The 14280-nt window shown below is 39.2% G+C and overlaps 1 protein-coding gene across 1 annotated transcript in view; it reads right to left on the minus strand.

Annotated features, from left to right (window-relative positions):
- Cdc45 (cell division cycle 45) overlaps positions 1-13806 on the minus strand; it is a 31107-nt gene extending 17301 nt beyond the window's left edge. The window contains exons 1-7 of the mRNA XM_076866956.1: positions 13712-13806; positions 13505-13564; positions 12074-12166; positions 11065-11202; positions 9662-9808; positions 1690-1745; positions 249-297 (exon numbers count right to left, since the gene is read on the minus strand). Coding sequence (XP_076723071.1) covers positions 249-297; positions 1690-1745; positions 9662-9808; positions 11065-11202; positions 12074-12166; positions 13505-13564; positions 13712-13762 — 594 coding nt within the window. The 5' untranslated portion in view covers positions 13763-13806. The remainder of the gene's footprint in view (positions 1-248; positions 298-1689; positions 1746-9661; positions 9809-11064; positions 11203-12073; positions 12167-13504; positions 13565-13711) is intronic.
- Between the last annotated feature and the right edge of the window lie 474 nt (positions 13807-14280).

Genomic DNA, 14280 nt, shown 5'->3' on the forward strand with positions numbered 1-14280 from the left:
GTAAGTAAGTAAATAAATAAATAAACAAATTGTGAACTATTATAACTTGGGAACTATCTGTATTCTCTTCACTTTATCAAGGAAGAACTTAAGAGAAGATAAACCACTTGCCCCAGGGAAGTAGAAATGTGGATCTCAGAGTCAAACTAGATTTCCTTGGCTCTAAAACCTCCGTTCTTTCCTCTTGTTTTATGATAATGACCCCTAGAATCAGAACTTTCTGGTAAGTTATACCTATCCTGACTTACCGATGTTCCATGATATTCATATTGCTCGTAGTCAAAGAGTATGTCTCTTCTGTAATGACATAAAAGGTGGGTCCTTTAACAGGAAGCTGCATGACAGGAAGCTGAATATTTGGAAAAATGCTGAAACTTCACAGTCTTTAAAGAAATATAATTGTGGTACTATTTGTTTTCACTTATTGATCTTTAGTAGAATGTATTTACACAACACTCAGTAGAGAGTGAAATAGACATAAATTGCTTATGGCAATGTACAGTGTAAAACAATGCGGTTCTAGAATTCTACTTCTGAGAAATTAACCCAAAATAACAATCCAAAGGAACAATTAAGAAAAACATACCGTGTGTACAAAGTTCTTCATTGCAGCCTTACAGTCTTGTGATAGCAGAATATTGGAGATAACAAAGAGAGAAAACCTGACCTTTTTTTATTTTTTATTTTTGTGGTGCGGGGATTGAATCCAGGGGGGTTGGATTTGATAGGTACATACTGTATACATGTATGGAAATATCACACTAAACCTATTAATATGTATAATTAATATACGTTAATACAAAAAGATTTTTTTTAAAAAGAAGGGAAATTGTCTATTAAGTACTAAGAAATTTATAAGGGCTGTTCACAATTATTGAAATGGTTATATTAATTGGAAAAATGCAAAATTAAATGCATGTTTTGATTATATAAATATGTATAAATATGGATAACTCAGGAAGAGAAATCCAAACCCAGAATTTCTTTGAATTAGGTGACGTGATTTCACATTATCTTTTTATAGGAGGGGGCAGCCTTCCTTCCTACAGCCAGAGGACAAGAGGACAGGCTCTTTACCTCAACTGGAACAGCAGGGAACAACAGGCAGATAGCCCAGTGAGAACTTAATGGAGAGATCTAGCAAGGAATTCCCCTAGTGCCCATCTCAATGACACTGCTACATATTCATCTCAAGCTAGAATAATCCTTATAATACTTTCATTTTTTAAAATTTTGTTTTTCTTACAACTGCAATAGAGAGAGGAATTATGGGTAACTCAATTCTCAGTTTCCATTTACACTTTATTTCCAAGGAGAATTTTATACAATTGGTATCTACTTCACTTATAGATTTTGTAAATAAAAATATCCACGTCTAAAAAACTTAATAAAAAAGAGCCAAGGGCCATCACCCCTAACAAATGGCATAGAATTGGGAGAACTTTGGGTCTATCACTCTTGGAACCAGAGAGCAATAAGGGAGGTGACTCAAACTCACATCTGATGCAAGTAGCCACAGGCTCACTTCTGAAGCAGTTGGCCCTGAGATTCAAAACTAAAGGAATTGTCCTTAGATGGAAAAAAAATGCATGCAGCACCTAGGAAAAATAAAAGGTATCTATGGCACCACAGAGCTCAAGGAGAATGGGATCCTGGCACTGGGGGAGCTACTGGATGCACAAAACTCACCTCCGTGCCTCCCACTCTCTCCTCTGCCTCCTTTTCATGGTTTGCTGCACTATCTCCTGAGATAGAGACAAGAGAACAAAAACTTGAACAGCAATGCCAGGAATTTATCCCCACAGCCTAAGAAGATTACAATTTAGCAGAAGCCACTGGGTTCAGACCTCTGAGGAAGAACAAGGGTCAACTCCGACCCCTTTTGGTCCCTACATGCTGCAGATATGGTGGACAGAAGAGCAGAGACTTTCCTAGCACTGGCTCTACACTACATTCTGCATCTGTTCATCCCAGCTATCCACAGCCCACAGCACCATGGGATCTAAAGCAAGCCCACACTGCCTTGAATCTAGGTCCCCATTATGATTTACAATCTCCCAAGTGTCAGCAACAATTCTAATTTTACAATCTCATTTAATCCTCACCACAGAGGTAGGGTAGGTAGTATGGTAGTTTTAAAATTTATGGTCCCTGCCAGTTGTGATGGAGCACACCTGTAATCCTAGAGGCTTGGGAGGCAAAGGAAGAAGGAACACAAGTTCAAAGCCAGTTTGGGTAACCCAGCAAGACCCTGTCTCAAAAATTTTAGAAAAGAACTGGGGGTATAGCTCAGTGGTAGATTGCCTTTGGGGTTAAATCCAGTACTGCAAAAGATAGAAAGAAAGAAAGGAAAAAAAAAAAAAAATCCACAGTCCCAATACTTTTGCCTCAGGGAGGTTAGAGTTTAAATATTTTCCCCTATGTCTCCTAGGTATGACTAAAGTCCCTGGACATTATAGATAAAAACAAGCTAAGTGAGACTCTGAAAGATAGAAGCAAAGGTAGAGCAGTTAGGAAAAAGGGGCCTGAGGAATGAAATAATGGCACGTACTCTGGATTTTCTTGTTGGTTCATGTGTCTCAGATTTGAACTAAAGAAGCTGGCAATTTGGAAACACTAATAGATTCAGACAAAAAAGTACCCAACAAAAGCTGCTCTCACTAGTCAAAAGACAAAGAAGGTACAGCACTGCCAGGCAGAAAAGTTTTATGCACTAACCACTTCAGTCAATATCACCCAAAAGGCTGATCAGGGGCTAAAACGCCCACTCCTGTGAAGCTGTAACAATGCACCCCAAATCTCTGCCAGGGGCAGAAGAGCCAAGGAGGAAGCTGAGACTGCCATTCCCACTCCAGTGGTGAGGGAACCAGAACTTCACCCTTACTTTTCAATAGTGAGGCTCCCTTCTCCCATCTTGCTAGGTGGAGTCAGAAACAGAAAATAGGGGGCGTGTACCTTCACTGCCCAATGATACAAAGGAGCCATTCCCCATACGTGTTATAAAGATCAAGTGTGAAACATGAACTACCTCTACTTGGCATCACCCATCTCTTAGGCATGCTGGAGGAAGGTCAGAGAGAGTCAAATTAAACAGAAAATTTAAATAAGACCTAGAAAAGGAGATTGAGGAAATTATGTGCTTGTATGAAAATGGCAAAATGAATCCCACTATTATGTTTAATTATAATGTACCAGTAAAAAGTAAATTAGGAGATTAAAAAAGATGCAGAGATCCACACATAATAAATGTCTAGGTTTCACTCAAAATTCCCTCATCACACCAAGAGCTAGGATGATCTCAAAGTGAATAGGGAGCGGGGGGAAGGCAACCCAAAGGGGCCAACACCAAGATGACAGAGATGCTAAAATTATCTGACAAAGATTTTAAAGTAGCCATCATAAAAATGCCTCAACAAGTGTTTGCAAACATAACTGAAACAAAAGAAAAACAAGAAGTTTTAGCAAAGAAACAGCAGATATAAAGAGACAAATGGAAAGTTTACAACCCAAAATACCACAATTGTACTTAAATTAACTCAGTGAAAGAGGCTCAAAGCAGAATGTAGGAGTCATCAGGAAGAAAGACAGAAATTACCTTGTCTGACCAAAAGTTAGATAAAAAATAAAAAACAACAGAGCAACAGGAGCCTATGAGGCTGTAACAGAAGATCTAAGGTGTCATAAATGTCCTGGGGGGACAGGAGAATGGACTGAATAGATATTTTAAAAAGTAACAGCTGAAAATTTGGCAAGACGAAAAACTAGCTTGGCATGGTGGCAAATGCAAGTAATCCCAGCTACTCAGGAGGCTGAGGCAGGAGGATATCAAGTTTGAAGCCAATCTTGGCAACTCAGTGAGACCCATAAAAAATAAGAGAACTGGGGATACAGGTCAGTGGTATAGTACCACTGGGTTCAATCCCTAGTACCACCACCACCACCACCACAAAAAAAAAAAAAAAAAAAAATGACATAAATCTATATGTGAAACCCAATAGAATAACCCAGGAAATCCACATCATGACATGCAATTAAACTTATGAAGACTAAAGCAAAAAATAATAAATAAAAGCCAAAGAAAAATGATATTTTGCCTGTAAAGGAAAATAATTTGAAGGAGGATATCTCATCAGAGACCATGGAGATCAGAGGAAGTGGCACAATATTTTTAAGTGATAAAGGAAAAGAACTATTAGCCTTGAATTCTATGTCTAGTAAAAATATATTTCAGAGGGCTGGGGCTGTAGTTTAGGGGTACGGTATAGTACATGCCCAGCATGTATGAAACCCTGGGTTTGATCCTTAGTACTGTAAAAAAAAAACCAAACCAAACCAAAACTTTTCAGAAATAAAGGGAAAACTAAAGAAAGTCTTAGAATACATAAATATTAATCAGAGTGAAGCAGAAGAAGTGGCAATAGTAATATCAGAGAAAAAGAGAGGGACACTAAATACAAAAAAGAAAAGAAGTCAAACATCCAAGATCACAGAGCAATCCTAAATGTGTAGGCACCAAATAAAAGAGCTATAAAATATGTGAAGTAGGGGCTGGGGTTGTGGCTCAGTATAGAATGCTTGCCTAGCATGTGTGAGGCACTGGGTTCGATTCTCAGCCTCACATAAAGAAATAAATAAAGGGCCACCAACAACAAATAAAATATTTAAAAAAATAATAAAATAAAATGTGAAGTAAAAACTGATCAAACTGAATAGAGAAATAGACAAATCTACAATTATAGTTGAATCTTTGACACACCTGTAATCACAGTGACTGGGAAGGCTGAGGCAGGAGATGGCAGGTTCAAAGTCAGCCTCCGTAATTTAGTGAGGCCCTAAGCAACTTAGAGAGATTCTGTCTCAAAACAAAAAAAAAATGGGCTGGGGATGTAGCTCAGTGGTTAAATGTCCTGGTACGGAAAAAAAAAAAAAAAAAAAAAAAAAATTGAAAGAATAACTAAACAGAAAAGCAGCAAACAGAAGAACTCAAAATCACTATGTATTAACAGTAAATGACATTTCTACTCTATCCAACAGCAGAAAACACATTTGCTGCTGTCTCACATGGCCTGAGATTTCTTAGACCCTCCCAAGCATGGTACATTATAAAGTCTTATTCACTCTTCTTGTGGTTATAGGATGCTGAGGGACTATTAAATTGGTCAGGATAGCCATGCAGTAGCTGCCTAATTGAATGGAATATTCACCATGTTGGGCACGGAAGAATGGGAATAGCCACCAGATTGTATGGAAGATATATACAATGGGGAGAAGGTCCTGGCTTAGAGCCATCCTGGCATCCTAGATATCTGACATGAAAGCTATGACTTCTCATGATTCCAGTTTCCAGTTTTTTAGTTCTGAGTTGAGGCCTCAGATATTATACAGCAGAGCAATGCCCAAATTCCTAACCTACAGAATCTATGAGTGTAAGAAAATGGTTGCAATAAACTGCTAAATTATGGGATATTTTGTCTAACACAGTAAGAAACTAAAACACTTAAATTTGATTATTTTATTCATATTACAGAGGCAAAGAGAGGTGTAATCATTTTACCAAAGGTCACACAGCAAGTAATGGCAGGCTCAAAATTTGACCTCAAGTGACCTGAGTCAGAATATAATGGCACATATAGATTAAGTGTAATTATGTTTATTTATAGAAGAATGACATCTTTGCTGGGGTCCAGCTCTAAATTTACCTTTAAAAGACAAAACTTTTCTTGACCCCATGCCTTCTATGCTCTCTTTCTCTTTTTTTTTTTTTTTTTTTTTGGGTGGGGGGAGTACCAAGGATTGAACTCAGGGGCACTTGACCACTGAGCCACATCCCCAGCCCTATTTTGTATTTTATTTAGAGACAGGGTCTTACAGAGTTGCTTAGTGCCTCACTTTTCCTGAGACTGGCTCAGAACTCACGATCCTCCCACCTCAGCCTACCAAGCTGCTGGGATTACAGGCATGCGCCACCATGCCCAGCTCCTATGCTCTCTTTATAGCAAAACTCTTTGAAAAAAGTTTATAATATATTGTCCCCAAACCCCTGAGTGTGTATCCCATTAATAAAATATTTCTGATAATATACTCTAACACACACACACACACACACACACACACCCACCACATATATAAATCAAATACAAATCTTAATTACATAGAAGTAGTCTTCTCAAAAATGTTTAATCTTATTAAAATCGAGCCTCTAACTTACAAATTCTAGAAAATGCAGAAATGGTGGAACAAGTTAAATTACTCCACGAAGGAACAAGTGTCAAAAATTAAAAAAAAAAGCCAAGCATGTGCATGGTCCTAGGTTCAACCCTAGTACTACAGAAGCATAATGCACATAATTAATTAGAGTGGAGAGTTCTAAGACTCTTAGCTGTTTCCAAGGAAAACCCCACTAGACACTAATATTTAGGGCTCAAGAAAAAGCAGCTCATCAATAGTTGAGGGAATGTTGATGGGTGCTGTGGTGCATGCCTTATGGTCCTAGCTACTTGAAAGGCTGAAGCAGGATTGCTTGAGTTCAGGAATTTGAGACCAGCCTCAGCAATATGGCAAGGCCTGTCTCAAAAAAAAAAAAAAAAAAAAAAAAAAAAATCCAAAACAAAACAATAACAAAAAAAGTGAGGTATGTTAGCACACACTTGAAGTTCTAGTGACTCAGGAAGTTGAGGTAGGAAGATTGCAAATTGGAGGCCAGCCTGGGCATATCAGCAAGACCACCCCCCCCCCGCCCCCAGAAATTTATCAAGACACTGTTTCAAAATAAAAAAATAAAAAGGAATGGGAGAAAGTACTAGGGTGCCCTGGGTTCAATTCCCCGTACCAAAAGACAAAAAAACAAACAAAAACAACAGAAAGAAAGAAAAAAAGTAAAGGAATGCTATAGAAAAGGAGAACAAAAAAGAAGAGAACAAAAAAGAAGTCTTGGAAACCAGAAGATAAAAGACCAAAATGTCTGCCAGAAAATAGAAGAAACATATAAAGAACTGGGTAATAGGAACCAAGATCTAAGAGTGGGTTCAGGAGATTTCCCTTGAGACTACCCCAAAGCTCTACTGAAAGTGGAGCCAAAGGAAAGAAAGTCAGGAGAGAAGAACTTGCCACTTAGCTTTGAAGGACATGGACTATTCTCCAGATAGAGATTGTCCTGAATGTCCCAAATATAGCTCAAACAGTGGTGTTAAAACACATGCCCTTGGTATTGGCACCAAAACAGACACATAGATCAATGGTATAGAATAGAAAACACAGACAAACCCACATAAATACAAAAACATACATTGGAGAAAAGATGGCCTCTTCAACAAATGGTGGTGAGAAAACTGGAAATCCATATGTAGCAAAATGAAATTAAACCCCTCTCCGCACAAAACTCAACTCAATGTGGATCAAGGACTTAAACACTAGAACAGAGATCCTGCACCTGACTGAAGAAAAAGTAGGCCCAAATCTTCACCATGTTAGCTTAGGAACTGACTTTCTTAATAAGACCCCTACAGCACAAGAAGTAAAATCAAGAATCAATAAATAAGCTGGGCATGGTAGTACATGCCTGTAATTTCAGCAGCTAGGGAGGTTGAGGCAGGATGATCACAAGTTCAAAGATAGCCTTAGCAACTTAGCTAACTTAACTAACCCTAAGCAACTTGGTGAGACCCTGTCTCAAAATAAAAAATAAAAAGAACAACAACAACAACAACAACAACAACAAAAGACTGGGTTAGTCATTAAAAGCCCCTGTGTTCAATTCCTGGTACCAAAAAAAAAAAAAAAAAAAAAACAATAAATGAAAATCTTTTTTTTTTTAAATATTTTTTTTTAAATTTGTTTTTAATATTTATTTTTTAGTTTTCGGCAGACACACTTGATTGTATGTGGTGCTGAGGATCGAACCCGGGCCACACGCATGCCAGGCGAGCACGCTACCACTTGAGCCACATCCCCAGCCCCTAAATGAAAATCTTTACAGCAAAGGAGACAATAATGTGAAGAGAGAACCTACAGAATGGGAGAAAATCCTTACCACATGCACCTCAGATAGAACATTAAACTCCAAAATATTAACATCAAAAAAAAAAAAAAAAAAAAAAAAAAAAAAAAAAACCACAACAAAACAAAAAATCCAACCCAATCAATACATGGGCTAAGGAACTGAACAGGAACTTCACAGAAGAACAAAATACAATCGATCAACAAATATATGAAAAAATGTTCAACATCTCTAGCAATTAGAGAAATGCAAATCAAAACTACTCTAAGATTTCATCTCACTCCAGTCAGAATGGCAATTATCAAGAATATAAGCAACAATGTTGGCGAGGATGTGGGGAATAAAATACACTCATACATTGTTAGTGGGGGGCGAAAATTGGTGCAACAATTATGGAAAGCAGAGATTGGAGGTTTATACCCACAGGACTTAAAATCAACATACTATAGTGATGCAGCCACATCAACGTTTATAGCAGCTCAATTCACAATAGCTAAAGTATAGAACCAATTTAGGGTGTCCTTCAACAGATGAATGCATAAAGAAACTGTGATATATATATATATAAAGATACACACACACACACACACACACACACACACACACACAATGTGATATATATTTCAGCCTTAAAGGATGAAATGATGACATTTGCCAGCAAATGGATGGAGCTGGAGAATATCATGCTAAGCAAAATAAACCAATCCCAAAAAACCAAAAGCTCAATATTTTTTCTCTTATGTGGATGATAATTCACAATAAGTGGGGCCGGCTAGGGAAGAGTAGAGGTACTTTGGATTAGACAGAGGGGAATGAAAGGAGGGGAGGGGACATTGGGGTAGGAAGAACAGTAGAATGAATCAGACTTATTACTCTATGCGTATATATGACTACATGACCAGTGTAACTCTACATCATGTACATTCAGAAGAATGAGAAGTTAAACTCTATTTATGTATGACTGTCAAAATGCATTCTACTGTCAAATAACAAAACAAAACAAAACAAAATATGCCTTGGAAATGTCAGGCTGAGGATGAAAGGCAGACCCTAAGATATTCCAGAGGCAAATTCTAAGCTGGGCACCAAGGATCAGGGGCCAACAGACCCTTCTAGCAGAAGCCATAGTATTGGGCATGCCTTTCTTGTTGGTCAAGCCCAAGATTGCAAAGTAGTTCAGACTCAAGGCCCACACAGCAAAAACCACTCATATCCTCACACACAAGATGTCTCTCCCAGAGTCATTGTCTAGAAAGTAAGCCTGGTCAAGGGACAGAATATGACTCCTTGGTGATTGCATAGAGTGATTCTGTAAGGGCAGAGGAGAAGGGAGAGGACATTTCTGCCATTTATTATTTCTCTATATCATTAAAAAAAAAAGTGTGCTGCCTAATCATAGAGCTGAGCTGTCCTAAATTTTATTTCATCTGATAGGATCCTACTGTACAGATAAGGAAGCCACAGCCCACAGAAGTCCAATAATCTGCCTGAAACCACAGAGCCAGGGATAGTAAAGTCCATGGTCAGTATTACACTGCTAATTCTTCTACTTCTCACTGTTCTGCTGCTCCCAGTTACAACCCTGGGCCAGGCAGACTTTGGAAATGACCTCTGAACTCTGGGAATTTAAGTTTCTCCAGAATATGATGAGAGGTCCAAACATACCTCTTCTAACCGTGTGCGCTTCTCAGAAGGCTCTGACCCATCACTGTCATTTCCTGAATGTTCTTCATCCTCTTCTTCTTCATCCCTAAAGATGTCATCATAGGCAGGAACTTCAAGGTCATCATCTTGTTTAATGAGTAATTTGATCTAAGTTTAAAACAAAAAACAATTAAGTTTCTCCACTCCTCAACAGAAAACCATTCATCATGATGTTTTTTTTTTTCTTGTAGAATCTTAATATTTCCTAATTAGCTGACTCATAAGTTTCCTACATATACAAAGAGTCACCTGTATGAAAAGAGTTCCAGACTTCTCAGGTTTATTCTTGTTTTCATTACTACTTAGTGAGGCTTTGAAGTTGCAATGTAGAAATTATGAAAATCTGAAAGCAACTTTTTTAAAACTACCTACTACTTGAGTCAGGAAAAACAGTTCCTTCTTATGCCACAAATCAACAAAATGAATGTTCCTCAACTTGGGTGCTAATGGAAGATGTGAAGATGCTGCTATCATTTGGATATGGTATGCCCCCAAAGGTTCATATATTGGAATCTTGGTCCCCATTGTGGCAGTATTGAAATGGTAGAACCATTCAGAGGTGGAAACCAATGGAAGCTGATGGGGTTGTGGGTTTCCACACTCACAAATAGATTAATGTTGTTTATCAGGGGTGGTCAGATCTTTTGGAAGTAGATTAATTCCAGCGAGTGTGGGTTGTTACCAAGCTTTCTCACCTATTTTGCTACATGATTGATCTCTGTCTCTCTCTTTCACATTCCCACTATTAGGATGCAATTCACCATGAGGCAATTCACAGAACTAAGCAAATGTGGTGCTATGCTTTTGAATTTCCAGAACTATAAGCTAAATAACCTTTTTAAAGGAACTCAGCCTCAAGTATTTTCTTATAGCAACACAAAATGGACTAACCCTAAGTGAATACATCTATTGTCTCTAAAAGCAATTACAGATTGATTTATTATGGAGAGATTTCTCCTATGAGAATTTTGGGGTCTGACACCTTGTGGGTGAAAGATCAAGTCAAAGGATGTAGGTGGCTGCCCTGAGCCAGGTTGTATGCTTAAAGCTCAGGGATTCAAAGGATAAGCACAGTAGAAACTGTACTTTTAAGTCTACAAAGTTTTGGTCCTTACATTTTCCAGGTCAAATATGTTTCACAAACTCCACCAATTCATTTAGCACATACCCAAGAACTAGGTGCCATGTTTCTCATCAAAGATGGACATGACCAGGTTTTTATACTTAGGTTACTCCCAATTCCATAGGGGAGTTGGACACACACTTTGCCAAGAAGACCAGGTAAAACACTGTATATGGCATTAAAAGGTATAGACAGGTTGAGGGGAGAGCATAACAGAAGGGAGGCCCAAAGACTTGAGTACCTGGGTGTCATTATACACATTCACAACGTTGACTGGCCTGTGGGTATCACACACAAAGAATATAGTATCTTCATCAGGTTGAAGAATGTCCAATAGGTCTACATTAGCTCCACAGTTTATGAGAATAAAATAACGAAACTGAAAAAAGAAGTGAGACATTATAAAGTAACTTCATTTTACCACACTAGGACTCTACATCCTTTTGCTGAGATACATTAAATCCCTGATATGTGGCAAGGTCCAGAGGGAATGGCAAAGGGCTTGAGAAATGGCCAAGGCTGGCTTATGGGAAGTGCTTTAACATACACAATAGGTTCTTCTTTTCTAAAATAATACTGTGAAGTAAGCTTTGGGGCAAGTCCCACTTTCTTAGGAACACACTGAGGCTCAGCAAACCCAAGTCTCAGGCACATGGTCAAGAAGTTAATAAGAATCTGGGCATGGTGGCACATCCCTGTAATCCCAGTTATGTGGAAGGCTAAGTTAGGAGAATCTCGAGTTGGAGGCCAGCCTGGACAACTTAGCCAGGGCTGTGGCTAAGACTGGGGTTGTGGCTCAGTGGTAGAGTGCTTGCCTAGCCCTGAATTGGATCCTCAGCACCATGTTAAAAAACAAAAACAAAAACTAAACACTGTTAAGTAAAAAAGGCTGGGGATGTGGCTCAGTGGATAAACCATCTCTGGGTTCAATTGCCACTACCAAAATAATAATAATTTTAGTGAGGCTAAACTGCTAAATTACAAACAAAGGTGACTCTAAGAAGAGTCAGATTTCTGCAAAATAAGTTCAAAGTTATATGCTGTCCATGTTCACTATCTTTTTTGGTTAATTCTGTCTTTACAACTTGAGAGTAAGTCACCAGTATACATAGCATGCTTTTCTCTTCCACATTGCCTATTAAAGTTGATACTTAAATATAAACGTACTGTGAAATTAGAAAGACAGTTAAGTATTAGGAATTGGAACTGAGTAAAAAAAGTTTCTTTATTCTAAAACATATCTTTCATACCTGTTCCTTATGTTCAAGAAATGCAGTTTCAAGTTCTTGCCACCCAGAGACTGGAACCAGTGTATACTGCACGTGGTCACACTGAAACAGGGCCTGAGAGAGTTTTTTCAAAGATTATCTTATTTAGGATGTACAGAATTTACCTTGAAATGCCCTAGAAAAAACTAGCTGGGTTGAGACACAAAAAATATGGGATAAGCTAATATTGGTAAAACACTAAGGAAAGAAGCCAGGTGGTAGGGATGTGACTGTTAAATGTATAGATCTGACATTTTGCTGAATTTGTCAAATTACCAAAGAAAAACACTGTGAGAAAATCTGATCTTACTTCCAGGTATTCTGAAAAATTCCTGACCCAGGCTCAATGTAAACAGTGTACCATATATTGTGACCACTCTGGAAAGCCATATGGAGATTCCACAGAAAACCTGGAATGAAACCACCATTTGACCCAGTTATACTCAAAGGACTTAAAATCAGCATACTATAGTGAAAGGACCACATCAAAGTTTATAGCAGCTCAATTCACAATAGCTAAGCTATGAATCCAAAGTGCCCTTTAACAGATGAATGGATAAAGAAAATGTAGTACATGTACACAATGGAATATTACTCAGCCATAAAGAAGAATGAAATTATGGCATTTGCTGATAAATGGATGGAACTGGAGACTATCATGCTAAGTGAAATAAGCCAATCCTCAAAAACCAAAGGCCAAATGTTTTCTCTATGCCGATGCTAATACACAATAAGGAGGGGAAGGGAAGAACAGAAGTTCATTGGATTAGACAAAGTGGATTGAAGGGAAAGGAGAGGAGATGGGAAGAGAAAAGACAGTAGAATTAATTGGACATAACTTTCCTATTGTCATATATGACCAGTGTAACTCCACATCATGTACAACCACAAGAATGAGAACCTAATTAGAATAAGTTATACTCTATATATCTATAATGCATCAAAATGCACTCTTATGTATATCCCAAAAGAATAAAAAATAATAATAAAGGCAGAAAAAGTGAACCATATCAAAAATCAAATTAATAATCTTCCCTAATACACTATGGACTCCTGTGTTTCTAATACTGATTATGACAACATTATACTCTCTGTTGTCACCGATTCATCTCTCTCTCAAACCCCACATTTGACAGGCCACTACAGGTTCAAAGGTCTCCCAAATTAAATCTTTCTTTCTTTTTTCTCCTTCTGGGTTGTTATAATTAATTAGTATTTTTACGTAATCTTTCTCTGACCTCCAAGACTGTCCATACAAGGAGGTGACCTCTTAGTCGCCCTTCTCTTACCTGCTCCTCACCTCCCGCCCTGCTCCTTCCCATCCTAGGCCTGCCTTACTCCTCATCTTCTGCTCCTGCCCAGCAGTCCCTCACCTCTTGCCTCGCTCGCCCTCCTTTGGTCCACAAAGCTCACCTGAAGTATCTTGCAGGCGCACAGAGCGTCCACGTCCGAGGCCACGAAGAGAAGGACCCTCTGTTTGGACAAGAGCGGGTGGATTGAGTACGGTAACCCGAACCCCGGCTACTCCCAGCCCTCTTGGCCTAGCCCACCCATGGCCTCACGTCCTCACTCCTTTTTCCCCACCCAAGGCCTTAGCGAGGGTCCTGGACTGGGAGTCACCTGGCTCTGAACCAGCTCGTAAAACTCCTTGCGGAAATCGGACACGAACATAGCCGCGGCGGCCCAACACACTCGGCTGGGGCTGAGACACCAAGAGCCCCGGAGGCGGTCAAGACTCCCGCCAAATCACAGCCCTTCCGATTGGCCCAGGTAACCAACCAATAGGTTGTTTGTTCCCTCGCCTTTCCTCTTTTATGATTGGGCCATTTTGGGGATCGGCAATCGCCCTCGGCCATTCGAGGCTGGAAAAGTACCCCATCCCCGCCCACCAGCCGGGAAAGAAGCCTCTTTTCTGAGGTAGGACGTAAACAGGATTGCCCGCTTCAACTCAGACTCCCATTTACCCAGAAACCCCCACGTTTGGCGGACATCTTTACTTTGGGAAGAGAAGCCTACGGCCTCACGCTGGGAACCTCAGGAAAATATACTTCAATCCATAAATTAAACTAAGTTATATACCAATTGAGAAGGCAGTTAGGTTTTCAATGGACTCCTGGTCCAGTTTGAAGGTGGTGTAGCTTACTTCCGCCCGATTCCACGATGGCTGAAGCAAAGGCCCGATCGTTCTA

The sequence above is a fragment of the Callospermophilus lateralis genome, chromosome 1 (genome assembly GCF_048772815.1).
Source record: "Callospermophilus lateralis isolate mCalLat2 chromosome 1, mCalLat2.hap1, whole genome shotgun sequence".
NCBI lineage: Eukaryota > Metazoa > Chordata > Mammalia > Rodentia > Sciuridae > Callospermophilus > Callospermophilus lateralis.